A 15,653-nucleotide genomic window follows, 5' to 3' on the forward strand; every position below is an offset into this window, starting at 1 on the left:
TTAACAAGTCAGTGTGTTGAGATGTTTTTGGAAGCACACTGCTGTTGAACTTTAGACCCCATTACCTCAATGGACTTTGCCTATTTTCCAAGTCACCACTGAATACAAATGCCTTGTCTGGGCTCACTGCCCCACCTGGTGGTGCAAACCAATATTACATGAAATAACACATTTACAAAGTGTCTAACACAGATTCAGACAAAACCTATAAAATAAAAATTTAAGAAACTAACATGTTATGCTGGACATTGTAGTCAGGCAGCTACAAAGAGATAAATGGCAACAACTAAAGAGGCTAAATAGTTTAGATACGGTTTGTTTGTTGTGCTCCTGTAGGAGGACAGTGGGACTCTTACAAGCCTTTCACACTAACTGGTCATTTTATAATGAGTGCACAGCACCGATTTATCAGTTAAAACTTTGAGCGAGTAGTAATGCACAGCTGAAACCTGTTCAGCAGCCTTACCTTTGGCAGTGTTGATGAAGTAAGGGGAGATGTACCCACGGTCAAACTTCATACCCTCAATGATCTCCAGCTCATCATGCAGAGTCTTCCCATCCTGGCAAATTGAACCAAACATTTACAAGCTGTCCTCAAAAATCAGACAGTAAATGTTCATTGGACGAGTAAATGAGGTTTTCTCCAGCAGGAGGAAATCTCTGAAACCAACCTTCACGGTGATGACTCCCTTGCGGCCAACTTTCTTCATGGCATTAGAAATGATGTTGCCAATCTCCACATCTCCATTGGCTGAGATTGTAGCAACCTGAAAGAGCAGACTCATAATTAAAGCTCAAATCCCAAATGCCCGAGGCCTTATGGAGACAGCAGAAACATTACCATACCTGTGCGATCTCCTCGGGGGTTGTGACGGGCTTTGAAAGGTTCTTCAGCTCGTTGATGATGGTTTCTACAGCCATCATGACACCTCGGCGAATCTCCACGGGGTTCGCACCTTTGCTGATGTTGTCGAAACCTTCCTTGGCGATGGCGCGAGCCAGTACAGTGGCGGTGGTCGTGCCGTCGCCGGCCTCCTCGTTGGTGTTGTTGGCCACATCCTGCACCAGCTTGGCACCAATGTTCTTGTACTTGTCCTTCAGATCAATGCTCTTTGCCACCGTCACGCCATCCTTGGTGACCTTTGGACTGCCCCAGCTCTGCTCGATGATGACAGTGCGACCCTGAAATGAGCCAGAAAGTTGTGAGATGAAAAGTTCTGCACATGTTTCACAAAGACAAATAATCACTTTCATCTCCAGTATTTTCTTAAGTCTATGCCATTTGTTGCATTGCAAGAGGCATTTAGCATAATGATTAATGCATTTTGTTTAACACTTGGCTGATGAAGGACTAGCATATCTGCTTTATTAGTCCAAATACATCTCAATTCTTTGCTGAAATTAAACCTGCTTTTGGCAAGAAATTCAGTGATTTCCCTTCTCTGCCTGTGGAGGGCAGGGTACCCCTTTGTGGCATCAAGTCAAAGTGTACAAATATCTAGCTGTAAGAGCCCCAGTTCTGCCCACCTTTTGTTCAAATATCTGTATTTATTAGTGCCAACCACTCAGTAAAGTTGGCCCAATGCAAGACCAGGAGCTGAAAGCCTACACCAGGGGTCGGCAACCTGCGGCTCTTTAGTCCTTGTACTGCGGCTCCGCGTGGTTTGGGAAAATATATTAGAAGTATTTAGCTGAAGTGTATTATTTATTATTTATTAATGTTAGTTATTTTTTAACTTTTAGTTCTAAATTGGAAGATTATTGTAATATTGAAATGTAAAAATAAAATTATATTCTATTATTTTTTCATCGCTCAAAATAAGCGTCACACTCGCGGAAGCCGGTGTACCCGCCGAAACGCTGTGCATTTATCGAGACTTTCAACCCCAGGTAGGCCAATTACGGCTCTTCGGAGCCACATTATGTCGGCAGCTGTTCTCCACCGTGAACTATGTTAACAACAAACACCGCTCATGCCTCACAGATGACAGCTCACAGTCCTGCGTAAAGATGAAAGTGACTTCGTACAGCCCCGATTTGCAGACGCTGTGTGCAGAGGTTCAGGAGCAGAAGTCCCACTGTAAACATACCACAGCAGACCCGACGATGTTTCTGTGAACACGCTTTTCAGCATCTCTTTATTGACCACTTTTCACACACGGTTGCTGTACGCATACAGCCGGCTGTAGCTTTTCAGCTCACAGCCCGACACACACCAACACAACAGCAGAGCGAGCACAGACGTTGAGGTGGCAAGGTGTGATTGCGGGTGCAGCTCAGGTGCGTCCGCCTCCGCTGCAGCGGCGTTTCAGACCACGCCCCGCCACACACATTAACCAGGTAAAATACATATTTAGGCAGAATTTTGCAAATATCTATTTTTCATTTTTCAGCAGCATAATGCTTTTTTCCCCCAATTAGATTTTAAAAGTCAGGTCAAGGCTCCAACAGCCCAAAGGCAATATAAGGGTGGTGGATCACAACAGTTTTTGTTTGCTACATGGATCATTTTAGTTCAGCTGGGTGTCTTTCCTTTTTTTATATTTCTTTAAGAGTTAAAAATGTGTTAATTACATTAATAAAATGTGATTTTCTCTGTAGCACTTCATGGATTTCATAAGCAACACACCTTAGTTGTTCACACAAAGCACAAGGTAAAAAACAATATATACAGTGTTATCTTCATTTTAGATGTCAAAATGTATTAGCGGCTCCCGGTGTTCTCTTTTGTGTGGAAACCGGCTCCAAATGGCTCTTTGGGTCTTAAAGGTTGCTGACCCCTGGCCTACACCAACACTCAGTGTAAGATATTAAGGATCTTTCTGTACAGTCTGTACAAAAAAATAAAAAATAAAAAAATAAAAAATCAAAGGGGGCGTTACCTTTGGGCCCATGGTGACAGCCACGGCATCAGCCAGCAGGTCCACTCCCTGCAGCATGAGGGCACGAGCGTCAGCCCCAAACTTCACATCCTTGGCGTAGGCTCGTGTGAGGTGGGGAGCCAGCGCACGGCTCACAGGCCTCACCTGCCTCATGACTGTGGCTAAACGAAACATGTCTGTGGGAGGAAAACACAGGTTAGGCCATAATGATGACTCCAAGTATCCCAAAGTTTAATTACATTTCTTCGCATATGTAATAAGTACACCCCTAGTGGCCGCAGACGGCATGACATGAGACTTGTGAATGAATGAATAAAGGAACATCTCCAGTTGTACTAAACAACAAGGGGGCAGAGTCCCCTGGACTTATCATTAATCTGCAAGTTTAATGGTTTTAAGTGTTACCAATACTGGTTTTGGCCTGCCTACCTACATATTAAAAGTAAAGAGAGGTGCAGCTGAATACATTTTATTAATAGTTGAACAACACAATCTGACAGCCAGAATATCTGAAAATGTGTCAATTAAGTGGTTGAAACTGGAAGATATTTCATTAACCTCCTAAGACCTGAACTCTTCCACGGCATGCATTTTTAATTTCTCTTTGATATTTGGACATATTGGGGCCCAATGAATGTAAAAACAAAGAATAACTAGGTTTGTTTTTTTTAAACACCTGATTTTTGTTTCTAAGAAAAATGACAGCCACATGAGGATATTCGATTAAAATTTTGATAGAACAGTAGCAGTGTAATGTCCTTGTAACAAACGAACAAACCAAAGAAAGAGCCTGGAACATTCTTTAACATTCATTAAGGGGTTAGTAAAAATGACAAGGTAGCCCCAGAGCCAACCTGTTAAAACCAGTTAGGAAAACCTGTCAGTGACTTCAGTCAGCCAGATCACACCGGCTTAGCGAATAATGACCATATTTTAATCATTGAGTAACATATCAATTATCAAAAAGTAGAAATTGTAAATTTTTGGGTACTGCAAGAACAACAAGCTATTACGAGTTTAAACTGTGCAGCAGTAGTATGCAAGAGCACCTTGTCGGTTATCGGCGATTTTTAAATGGGGTTAACAACCATGGATTGTTATTAAGGTCTAAGGACCACAGGATTGTAACCCCAGATAATCCATGTTTTTAAAAGTCGTGTACAACACCACCCCCGCGACTTTATCCCCATTCTTGTTGTAATTACTTGAGGTTAAGCTGTATTTAAGCTACTGAGCGACCAATAACCATAGTAAATTCAGTGCAGATGAATATAAAAAAATCAATTAAGTGTAACTACTTCAAAATATGTGATAGTTGACTAAAAGATGTTCTAAATGCTTCAGTCTCTTGACTGTTAATTCTATGCGCATTGACCGTGACTGGATTAAGAAACGTCCACCCCACGCGTGCGCTCTTCAGGTCGTGCGTCACAAGGTCAAATTTGTGAAAGCACGTGTGGAAGTGCTTTCTCCATCCCTGCTCAGCTCATACACGGTCTCACTGCGAGGTTTTAACTGCTTTTAATCACTCGCTATCTTCCTCTTACTCCACACGAGCAAAGCACATTTAACAGTCGAGACAATACACTTACGAGGAGAGCACAGAGACAGCTAGCCTGTCGGTTAAAGTCTGTAGTCACACTCGTGTGTCCTTGCAGTTAGAAGGGGAAGAAATATGTTAGCGCGGAGCTATCAAACTCGAGCCTCCTGAGCAGCATGCGCAGAATGTACTCTACATAAAAGCTAGCGCTATTCGCGAGTATACGGGCTGTAACGTAAACTGAGTAGCTTCAGACACTTGCAGCAGTGTCCACACTTACCTGTGAGTTGAGGTAAAGGCTTGCTGCTAGCCGGTCTGCAAGACGGAATGATATAACGACTGGAGGAGAGACCAGTCGTGTGGAGTAACGGAGACAGAACTGCACATGGCCTAGCACATCCGGGTTATGTACCGGCCCGCCCAGACTGTGTATAAACCATAACTACCTAATAAAAGTGCTCTTCTTTTAAAATTCATAATGACGTGCGGGCACACGATTACTTGAATTATAGTTCTCGATAAAATAAAGTCAAAACAGTGTGTAAAATAGGCTAATTAGGATAGAAATATGTAGTATTATAAATTAATGCTCGTTCCTGGGCAAACGGTTCCAGAATTTTCTGGCGCGCCATTGGCGGAAAAAAAAAGGGTCAAAGTTGACATTGTGCAACATTGCCTCAGCTCGGAGTGTTTCAAAGACCGAAAAGTCACTAAAGCAGTTTTAGAAAATGTCCCGTACATGTTTTGCTTTTATTAAATAATGTGTGAGCTTTTAAAAAAATATTTTGATGTTGGCCTTGGGTGTACTAGAACTTTCCCTTGCGCCTGACGAGTTCAGGGCAGGTTAGTGCGCATGCGCATTCTGGATATTTCTTCACGTGGAGCTATCCTTCAGCGTACCATATTCAAGCTCACCAAGGATTCGGGGTGCAGATTCACGCCGGCTCTCAGACCTCACACACGTCCAGAAATGGTAAGGTGCCTGGTTAATTTAAAAAAGGCGAACAAAAAACGAGCGTCAATCACCGCCGAGTTCTTTGATATAGGGGACGCAGTCAGTAGACGGTTTAAATAAACTGACCAGCTTTTAGTTATTCTTAGCCGCATGTTAGCTAAAGTGAACATCAGTGACAAGGTCACGCTGCAAGGGAGCTAAGAATGAGCTTAAACAAATGCACGTTTGTCTTAATGGCAAGCCACAAAGCCTAAAACTAGATGAGGGATCATAAGACCTGTATACAAGTACAGCTATGAGCGCACTGTTAGCTGAAGTAAAAAGGTAAGTAATTGCACTTAGTGTAGCCATTTATTCATTCATTCTCACACACACACACACACACACACACACATAAGGTGCAGCAAGTTTGCGTTTACTGTCAAGCTCAAGGGCACAAACATCCAGGCATGAGATTTAGTGAGGAGCGACAGGCAGTCCCATTGTTCCTGCTGAACTACTACTGACATCATGGCCTCTGAGTCAGGAGCAGCGGAAGTTTCGTTTGCTTGAAAGTAGTTTTTACAGCAGCATGCACTCAGATTGCATTCAGGACAAATGAGGTACTCAAGTACTTTATCCACCGCATTTGAGGAAAATTGAGTGCTTTTTACTGCAGTAAATCTCTTTAAAGGCTTATCAGTGTAGAGGGAGTTATACTTGTCTGTACACATTTGCTTTGGAAAAGTTGCATCACCCCTGTGTAGAAACATTGTCACAAGTAAAGGTAATGCTAATATTTAAAAATGTACGAAATCAAAAGTACTCATTGTATAGAACAGGTTACTACTAGAACTGAGTCTTGCCACTGGTCAGCCATCTTGAAATGTTATGAGACACTTAGGTGGGTAGTTCTTTTGAACCCTTGTTTAAGTAGAAACCATGTCTGCCAAAACTAGATCCTCAACTAGCTTGATACTCAATTTAAATGTAGATGTCTAGTATACATCTGGTTTTCTTGTCAGGTCATAAGCCAATCAAAACACTATCAGTGGCTAAAGTATAAGGAGAAAAGTTGGTGCATCTGACAGAAATGTGGGGCTAATCATAATGAGCTTATGCAACTTGTTAAGAACTTGGTGAAAACTGCTTCGTCTGGCCTTGGATTTTATCTGGTACCAGTGAGCAGGAGGATGTTTGATCCAGGCTCAGGGCTGATTGATGTTAGTTAGTTTGTTTTATCAGTGGAGAGGTGAAGAGTCCTTGGCCTGGACCCCTCAGACATAGTGTGGAAGCTCCGCCTCCTTTCCCTACTTATCAAACTGGGACCAGTCCCACTCCATCACCCTCCTCCATCACAGTCACAAATGACCTTTACTGAAGGTCACTCATGCAGTTGCTTTTAAACAAATGTTGTCCTTAAAGTCGTGACAGAAAAAAGTTGATCAGTGTCTCTCTGAAAGGCTGCACAGCTGCTGTCCTCCCTCGTGATTTCAGGCTCAAGTAGATAAATGAGGAAAAGTTAATTTTCAGTTTAGCGGAAACTGATTGACAAAGGCTGCCTCTGTCGCTGACCTCCACCCTCTTTCTTTAACTCAAACCCCGCAGCTTATTATCCACTCATGCATTATAACCAGCACGTTTCTGTATTAACTTACAGTTTGACTTAACTGTAAGCATGTGAAGCACTGAATCTAGTTAATGTTCACATTTTAAAACCTTTGCAGCAAATCAGTGTGTGTGTACAGATGGTGCATAACACATAAGTCAGGGGAGTGGGGCGTGTTACACAAGAGAGCCAATATAAAAGTTTGGAGTCAAATTTGTAGGATTTTTCTTTTCCTCCAACTTTTATTTCTAATGATGAATCATTAGCTGCCCAGTTCACCTAAACATAGTGTGATAGTCATGCTAATATGTCCTGTCTTTGTGTGGTCTCCAGGCTTTCAGAAAATTCCTTCCTCTGTTTGACCGGGTGCTTGTGGAGCGCTTCACAGCAGAGACGGTAACAAAGGGGGGCATCATGCTGCCAGAGAAGTCTCAAGGCAAAGTGCTGCAGGCTACAGTGGTGGCAGTCGGACCTGGCTCTGTCACCCAGGTAAGCATACAAGGCATAGCTGCTACAAGAAGAGTGTATGGTTTTTGTTTTATTTTATAAACTAAAGCTTGTTTTAGCAGTTGGTATTAAACTACATGAAAATCTCACAATTCACAATACCATTAATAAAAACAATAATTAAATTAAGAACTCTTAAACAGAAACTTTATTCCCCTCCAAAACAAGACGGTTATGAATCAGTATACCATGCTTGAGATGGGTTTTACTTTGAAAAGATTCCAATATTATAGTTATTGCTTATCCTTCAGTGTCCCTGATTGGGTTTAAAGCAGGGGTGGACAACTCCAGGCCTCGAGGGCTGGTGTCCTGCAGGTTTTAGATCTCACCCTGGGTCAACATACCTGAGTCAAATGATTAGTTCATTACCAGGCCTCTGGAGAAGTACGAGAATTGTTGAGGTCATTTAGCCATTTGAATCAGCTGCGTTGGATCAAGGACGCATCTAAAACCTGCAGGACCCCGATCCTTGAACCCTGGAGTAACCCACCCCTGCTTTAAAGGGTTAGGCTGATGCAGCATAATTCTTTTTATGCGCACGACTCTTATTTCTGTATACACAGTTGCTCCTGCAAAAGCAAAACTGTTCAAAATTAAGTCTGTTATAGTTTTTAGAATTTCTGGTTTTAGTTTTCTGAAGGTGCTGCACCTTTAAATATGATGCATTAAGAGAATAAAATCTGGACTTTACTATTTCCTGAACCCTGGTTACAGAATTGGGTTAGCACTGCTAACATAGTCAGTGTCTGGTTGACCTTCAGACTTGATCTAACCTAACCTAGGATTTTTCTCTCAATGATGCATTTGAAAACTGCAGTAAAAATGTATCTCTAAATACACAGTAGTGAACAGGACTCCTGCTGAAGCACAGATCCTCAGCCATCTGCCCTTTAAAAAGCTGTTAGGATCAGGGAAGCTACGTGTCATGTGACCATCCACTGCATGACTGTATTTTCTTGTAAATTATAGGGTGAAACAAAAATACAGATTTTTATTGATTTTTAAATATAAAAGACTCACTAACAACTGTGGTGTTACTTCATGCCTAACATGTTTTTCTCCTTCTTTCAGAAGGGAGAAATCCATCCAGTGAGCGTTAAGGTTGGGGAGAAGGTTCTCCTACCAGAGTACGGTGGGACTAAAGTCATTTTGGATGACAAGGTGCGGTGCAGTTTCCTCAGACTCCGTCCACACTTTTGTGCTGAAATTAGTTACATTTTTTCTTGTCTTTTCTCCCATAGGACTATTTCCTGTTCCGTGATGCAGATATCCTCGGTAAATATGTTGAATGAGTCGCCAGTCCTCATGTAAAGTCCCTGACATCCCCGGAGAGAAGAAATTAAGTTCATTCATGTCTGTCTTTTTTTTTTTTTTTCTTCTTTTTTGTTCCTGTAAATAATTCTAATCATGTTTTGTTACAATAATAAAAGTGAAGACTCATTGTTGGGCTTTTCCTTTGACACACCTCCACCTGAAACTGTGTGATACTTGTGTAATCTTGGCAGAAGGAAAGTTTAATAGGCTTTTGTTCACATAAAGAAAAAAATGCAAGCACAGAAAAAGCTAAACACAAAAGGTGCTGCTATAACTTTTAGCTGTTTTGGTTTTGCTGTAGTTTTAGTTTGGCAGAGGGTGTTGTAATTTCAGATGGTGTTGCTGCACTTCAAGTGATTGCTTTAAACCTTTGAAATCACAGTAAAACCACAGCATTTAGTAGTATAACATTTGTAACCATAGGGTTAACGTGGGCTGGAACAAGGAATGATGTAAAGTTTCTGTATTTTCAAAGCAGAGAAGAAACAAAAACGAAACAATGTGCGACGCTGAGAGATGGAGAAAGATTTGCGTAGCTGAAAGGGAAATGAGAAATTATGTTCAAAAGTAAGGACTGCACAATAAGTTACATCTGCTAAAGTGGAACCATACTGTTCTAATTAATGTTTTTAAATCAAATATCGAACTTATACATAATGTACTGATGAATGTGGTTTTGTGGAAAATAATGCAAACCAGAAGTATATTCATTTTTGACTCATTTGAACTTCAGGCAAAACTGGTTAGTTTGTAGTAAAGTATATATTAGACCGGTACAGAGCAGACCAGTTGTTCATGGTTAATACTAGGTTATAGCAAGGGTAGCAGATATCAATCTATATTTAAGGTTATCTATTAGATTCACCCACTAAATTCTCACTTTTATTCTAACTTTCAAGTGTGTTTGGGTTGGGAAATCAGCCACATGCACCCTGAAATACCTGCTTATATCTTAAATGCATATGACTAAACCCACAACGAGCAGTGCATGTGGAAGGAGAAGCACAGATCAGCTGATCAAAACAAATTATTTATTTCTAAGGAATTCTTTTCTCAGCGTTACTAAATCCGATTTTAAGGTTTCCCAACCAGCCAAATCCCACTTGAGCCTGTAACTAAGGGACCCATGACACAGAAAAACATACAGTAAAACGAAAAACTACAGATTCCTAACTAAATCACAGCGCCTCTCTTTGTAGACAAAGTGAGTAAGCTGGGTTTCCTTATAATTCAGACTTTGAGGCAGTGCACCCAGATTTCATGCGTAGCTGGAAAAACATTAAACACTGTTCTTGGTGTTTGTCAGGTTGGTCTGTGTCTTTCTCATTGGCACTTTGCAGGTATGCGAACCCCCTGCATATTGGCTAAAGAAGAGTGCCCTATCACTGATACGGGTCTCCTTACATAAGAATGAAGTTTGAGCCTCTTTGTGTTACCGTATCCGCTCAGCAGCTACAACACCGCGGCTGACGAACATCCGGGTATTCTGTCGAGATGGTCATGGCGGAGGGTACTGCAGTTCTCAGGAGGAATCGGCCTGGAACCAAGGCGAAGGTGAGTTGTGGTCTGTAGAACCACTCCAGCATGAGTACAAGAACCCTCTCCGCGGCTGGGAGAAGCTGCGTCTGTGATGCTGTACAGCATTATCGTCCTCATTTTCGCGACAACTTTGTCGCAGACAGCGTATAGGAAGGGCCTGACCTGGAAATAGCCAGCTAGCTAAGATTAGCGGTTGCTCCGTCTAGTTCCTGGAGTAATGTTAGCGACTCTTGGTCCTGCTTTCCCTGTTCTGAATAAGTGTTCGGCTTGAATAATTCCTTCGCCAGTTTGATGATACATTTTTACACATACCTCGATCCACGCGTCCGAGAAAAATTGTTAATTTCGCCGGAGCTTTGCAGGAAATAGTCATATCCCAATAGACGATACATAACTATGTAGCTAGCTATCTGCCTTCGGAGCTCAGAGTAATGTAGGAAAACTATGGCTGTTAACTTAGGTACTAACGTTTTACCCTCCGAAAAACTTCACCTGTCACCGACAGTTTGTCATCCCGTTACCCCCCTCTCCGTGTGTGTCATATATGATTTATAAACTGCCAGGATTGGCAATTTCTTTTCATTTTACGTCAGATGACAGTCACATTATATAGACTAGCTTTTGGATAACTGGCGATACATTCCAAACACTGAGTGCACACTAATACTGTCCTTCTTCATTGTGCAGGATTTCTACAACTGGCCGGATGAATCATTTGAGGAGATGGACAGCACCCTGGCTGTCCAACAGGTGGGTTGACATTTCGTGTGTGTGTGTGTGTGTGTGTGTGTGTGTGTGTGTTCCCCACTCAATTTTAGACTGTCTGGTGCTGCTGTCTTATCGCTTGAGCTTAAAGTTGCTCAAATTAGACAAGAATTTGACTACATAGAGCTCGGAAATTCACATAAACAAAACAAAGTTAGATCCTAGCAGGCATTAGGGAGGAAAACAGGCTAATGAATTTAAAGTTGCACTGTAATAATAACCTTATGTTTACTACGTACTTTAACTAAACTGTACTGTGAGTCTGAAGAATGAGTCATTCAGATGCATAGCAGTTTTGGCTTTTATTATGGCAGGTCGTGTCATTGCAACATTTTGTGCTGTGGTGTAGCACCAGCTGCAGGAGCTTTTTTTTGTTCTCCATTGATACCAGTCATTGATACCACCTTGACTTCTGTGTGTTCACTTTCGTAGCCCGGCCACGATCACACTATCGCAGAATCTGTTTTTCAAAATCAAAGCATGAAGACTTTCTTTGATTCCAGCTATGCTGCCAGGTAGCTACAACCCAGATAACTGACACACCTAGGGTGTGTAGCATAGCAACAGCCCTACAGCATGTAACCACAACAGTTAAATATAGTGTAATTATAACTTTGTGGTATGAAATTCCTGTGATCACACTAACATATTTTTCAAAATGTTGTTGAATGTTGTTGATACGTTTCCTTCTTCCAACTACTACCCAAGCCAAGCTCCTTGTTGCTGCTTCCTGTCTGGAAAAGGGTTTCCATTCTAGTCACATGTGCTGTTTTGTCATTTTAAAACGATTTAAATGTTTTAAAACGTTTATATATTCCATTATCAACTCGAACTTGCTTGAAAAACAATCCCATTATGCATTACATTAGTGATGTCACAATCCTGAGCTCTATATTCGGTCAGTGTAAATGTTGTTAAAGGTTTAAAAAACTGTGGGGGGATTTCACACTCAACCTAGTGAAGTGAGTTTATATGTATAGTAGAATTTAAAACCAAACTTTTAACCAAAGAGCTCTCTAGGTGAAACTGGATGAAGTCCTGACACAGAAAAACATTGAACTGAGGGTCAGTGACTTTAATCAGCCGGTTAAATTTGACATTTTTGACTGTGCTTGCAGGCATCATGTGTTGTCTTTACATGCCTTTGTCGGAACATGATTTTGAGACAGTTTGCAGTGTTTGCTGCTTTTTCTGACTTTAAGTAACCAAAATCTCTCCAAATTTCTCTGTGCCTTCTTTTAAGCAGTAGGGTTAGCACTGTGAGCTTTGGATTATGAGCTGTGCTTGTTGTGACATCTTGTTTTTAATAATGTTGTCACTCAAGTTTTTCTCAACATTTCTGTTGTTATTTTCTTTTTTTCCATCTGACTCACTCCTAACGTACCGGTGTGGCTGACAGTAGCCCAAACATTTACACATGTGCTGCTCTCTGCTGTGTGTGGCAGCCTACCTGGTGCGGCTCTGACTTTATTCCAAACACATTATTGGTTTGGTGCGGCACTGTTCGCATTGTCATTGGCCTTTCGTGATGTATGAACACATTCACTGTGTGTTCATCATGTGTCAGGTGATGAAAGTCAGACTGGACTGTAAGTGAGAGTCTGTACTAATGTGTGTGTTTTCTCTGTGTCAGTATATTCAGCAGAACATCCGATCAGACTGCTCCAATATCGACAAAATCCTGGAACCTCCTGAGGGTCAGGATGAGGGCGTGTGGAAGTATGAGCACCTCAGGTAAGAAGTCTTGGGCCACATATTTCTAAACAGGATCAGAGCTGCAGACAAGCATTTATAAAATGTCCTTTTATATTCTGGCAGCTCCTACACAGTATAGCAAATATATACTGTACTTTTTGTTTCTAAAATGAAATGTTTTGCAGGCTTCATTAGTTCTGTGTTCGGTGCTGTGCTTATTTCTACTGCGTGCAATCAGTTTTTAGTAACATCTCTCAAGAAATTATTAAATTAAGTTGAATATGTAGACCAGTGTCGTTTCTAGAGATTCTTTGAACCAGTTCTTTGTTCAGATATGAGGAGCTTTCAGATAAAAAGAAAGTGAAGTATAGGCGATCGCTACTTGCTTAAATCTTGTGCTCACAGTTGGGCTAAAACCTGGCTGCAGAAGAAAAAAATCATGTGATCAGAGGATATTTTGTTTTAACTCTGCTTTCATTGGATCCTTTTGTAGGCAGTTCTGCCTGGAGCTGAACGGGCTAGCTGTGAAACTGCAGGTGAGTACACTAAATCACCACAAACTTCCTTTGGTAATTTTGGGGTTTGAGCATTCTTTCGCCCCTAGAAATTCGCCTTAATCCTCTATAGATCCCGAATCAGGTCTCATTTAAGGTTAAAAAAAAAATAGTGCAGTCTGCAAAAATGGTCATTGACACATAAGTCAGCAGCATGTAGGCTTGCTACTCTTTGTAAACCAGGAATATTTCTCTCTAGTGCAGAACGGTTCAGGAACATCAAGTAGTTGGTTTAGTAAGAGACTGTTAGCTGCAGTGATTTTGGTGTTTCTGCCTGCAGAGTGAGTGCCATCCAGACACCTGCACCCAGATGACAGCCACGGAGCAGTGGATCTTTTTATGTGCTGCCCACAAGACACCCAAAGAAGTGAGTCAAAGCTTCCAGCTGTCACTCAAGCTTTTCAAGCAGCTGCTCTCACATTGATGGGTTTGTGTTTGTTTTGTGATGCTGCTGCTTCCACAGTGCCCTGCCATCGATTACACCAGGCACACGCTGGACGGAGCTGCCTGCCTTCTTAATAGCAACAAATACTTCCCCAGCAGGTCAGTCGTTTTCCATTAAGCAGCTATAATTTATAGAATAGTATCAAATCAATTTCAGGTCATTGTTTAGCTGCTAAGCTGAATAACCAGACTGTTTCTGTTCACTCTTAATACTCTTGAGGTATCATTTTCAGCAGGCATCCGATTTCAGTATCCAAGTTCCAAAAGTACTCTTCAAGCTTCAAATTGACTCCAATAGGTGCTTCTACTAAAAAATCTCAGATGATTTAAAAAATGTGACCTCGATCTAAAGGTCAGAGGTCAAGTTCTCTAAAAACCCTTGTGAATGTGACAACTTGAAAACGAGGGGGGGGATGTAGGATTTTTCAAATTCATACCACAGGTGTGTCTGCTAGGAAGCCGTGGGGTGGTGCTGGTGGTTGCCAGTATTTTATTAAAAGTTATGCACAACTGTATTACTTTAAATTGCTGTTTGACAGGCATCAGCCACCACAGACATGACTTGATTACATGAGAGACGGAATAAAGTGTTGGAGGTGGGGTGGTAGTGGGTTGTAAAGTGGCTTTCATGTGCGCACACTGTAGACAGGCTAAAGCACATTTATTACAGTGCCTTAGATGAGGTTGGATTTGTATGGACAAAGTAATGGGGCACCTATACATTTCACCAGCAGCTGCTCAGCTATGGAAACCCATGCTGTGATGCTCCCAGTGCACAAGCTAAATCACCACTGGTTTGTGTCTACAGGGTGAGCATCAAGGAGTCATCAGTGGCCAAGCTGGGCTCTGTTTGTCGTCGCATCTATAGGATATTCTCTCATGCTTACTTCCATCATCGCCAGATATTTGACAAGTATGAGGTAGGCGTTTACAACCTTTGCTTCCCATCGCTCTCTGGTTGTTGCTGTCAAGCTAGAAATTCTAAAATGTGATTTTATTTGTTCCTTCCTGGTATATGGATTTGTCTTTTCTTTTTGCTGTTACAGAAATCAAACTTGAAGAGGTCATAAAGACTGTTATAGTCTCTCTTGTATTTTTAGTGTGTTCATCATTGGTTTTAAGTAAATGTGCTCTGTTCAAGTTAATTTTTCCCCATTTCATTTCCATTTCAATTGCTAAATTGATTGTAACAAAAATTGGAAAAAGTGAGGCGTTCCCCATCTTTGAGTGACTTCACACAATAAACTGTGGATCAGTTCTCTGCAGAAATCTAAATGATGCTTACGAACAATCACTCAGTGCTTTACCTCCACTGTGCTCGGTGGCAGCAAACTACACACAGACTCCACGTCAGTGCATCAAATCAAACTTTTAGCCTTTTAATGGTGACACTGGTGAGCAAGCACGTTAACGTTAGCCAGCTAGCTGCTGCGTGGGATATAAGCAGTTTGTTCACAATAGCTTAACAAAAGACTATTTATACAAGTCCATAATGTCTAAGGAAAGAAGAATTTGAATGATGTGTCAACTAGTTACCATCAGCAGGGCATCCCATCCAAGGAGGGTTATTTTGAGTTTTTCTTTTCAATTATTTGTCGACATGTCCAAATCACAACTCTGAAACTGTAAGTGAAGATTTAAGATTTGCACATTTGTCTTTTTTTAAATCACAGTTCTCCTCCTACTTCATCTGCCTGACCCACCACTACTGTGTCCTCCCTTATTTCCACCTTATCTCCTGAACTCAAGTCACGGCTCCAACATAAGAAAATGTACATAAACATGCCTATTTATTACAATATTGTTACAGTTTTTGTCAGAAGATGAAACATGAGACCCTGCTGTAGCCAGCTGAACAGCTGGTTATAAG

General features: G+C 41.4%; 3 protein-coding genes across 4 annotated transcripts in view; 2 read left to right on the top strand and 1 right to left on the bottom strand.

The window, feature by feature from the left end:
- The window catches only part of hspd1 (heat shock 60 protein 1), an 8,563-nt gene extending 3,738 nt beyond the window's left edge, over positions 1-4,825 (bottom strand). The window contains exons 1-6 of the mRNA XM_005746317.2: positions 4,703-4,825; positions 2,883-3,058; positions 847-1,182; positions 672-767; positions 374-560; positions 66-135 (exon numbers count right to left, since the gene is read on the bottom strand). Of these exons, the coding sequence (XP_005746374.1) occupies positions 66-135; positions 374-560; positions 672-767; positions 847-1,182; positions 2,883-3,056 (863 nt within the window). The 5' untranslated portion in view covers positions 3,057-3,058; positions 4,703-4,825. The remainder of the gene's footprint in view (positions 1-65; positions 136-373; positions 561-671; positions 768-846; positions 1,183-2,882; positions 3,059-4,702) is intronic.
- Positions 4,826-5,270: 445 nt separating this feature from the next.
- On the top strand, positions 5,271-8,912 carry hspe1 (heat shock 10 protein 1). Its single transcript, XM_005746289.2, has 4 exons — positions 5,271-5,395; positions 7,299-7,454; positions 8,544-8,633; positions 8,714-8,912. Exons 1-4 carry the CDS (start codon positions 5,276-5,278, stop codon positions 8,762-8,764), a joined length of 417 nt encoding a protein of 138 aa, XP_005746346.1. The 5' UTR covers positions 5,271-5,275; the 3' UTR covers positions 8,765-8,912.
- Positions 8,913-10,211: 1,299 nt separating this feature from the next.
- mob4 (MOB family member 4, phocein) lies at positions 10,212-15,630 on the top strand. 2 transcript variants are annotated; one of them, XM_005746288.1, is made up of 8 exons: positions 10,212-10,340; positions 11,013-11,075; positions 12,724-12,824; positions 13,279-13,321; positions 13,620-13,706; positions 13,803-13,882; positions 14,592-14,703; positions 15,457-15,630. In XM_005746288.1, exons 1-8 carry the CDS (start codon positions 10,281-10,283, stop codon positions 15,523-15,525), a joined length of 615 nt encoding a protein of 204 aa, XP_005746345.1. In that variant the 5' UTR covers positions 10,212-10,280; the 3' UTR covers positions 15,526-15,630. The 2 variants fall into 2 exon arrangements, with proteins under 2 accessions (XP_005746345.1, XP_013769625.1); XM_013914171.1 differs by lacking the exon at positions 15,457-15,630 and adding an exon at positions 14,830-14,913 and having other exon boundaries at positions 10,213-10,340.
- The last annotated feature ends 23 nt before the right edge of the window (positions 15,631-15,653 follow it).

Source organism: Pundamilia nyererei, unplaced genomic scaffold (assembly GCF_000239375.1).
Source record: "Pundamilia nyererei isolate P.nyererei 1_Seehausen unplaced genomic scaffold, PunNye1.0 scaffold00176, whole genome shotgun sequence".
Lineage (NCBI taxonomy): Eukaryota > Metazoa > Chordata > Actinopteri > Cichliformes > Cichlidae > Pundamilia > Pundamilia nyererei.

Excerpts from the sequence above, each read along its gene's own strand:
- hspe1 (XM_005746289.2), top strand. The coding sequence starts at position 5,276 with ATGCGCATTCTGGATATTTCTTCACGTGGAGCTATCCTTCAGCGTACC. Across the intron at positions 5,396-7,298 it reads CTCACACACGTCCAGAAATG|GCTTTCAGAAAATTCCTTCC; the intron begins GTAAGGTGCCTG and ends TGTGGTCTCCAG. Across the intron at positions 7,455-8,543 it reads GACCTGGCTCTGTCACCCAG|AAGGGAGAAATCCATCCAGT; the intron begins GTAAGCATACAA and ends TCCTTCTTTCAG.
- mob4 (XM_005746288.1), top strand. The coding sequence starts at position 10,281 with ATGGTCATGGCGGAGGGTACTGCAGTTCTCAGGAGGAATCGGCCTGGA. Across the intron at positions 10,341-11,012 it reads GGCCTGGAACCAAGGCGAAG|GATTTCTACAACTGGCCGGA; the intron begins GTGAGTTGTGGT and ends TTCATTGTGCAG. Across the intron at positions 13,883-14,591 it reads AACAAATACTTCCCCAGCAG|GGTGAGCATCAAGGAGTCAT; the intron begins GTCAGTCGTTTT and ends TTGTGTCTACAG.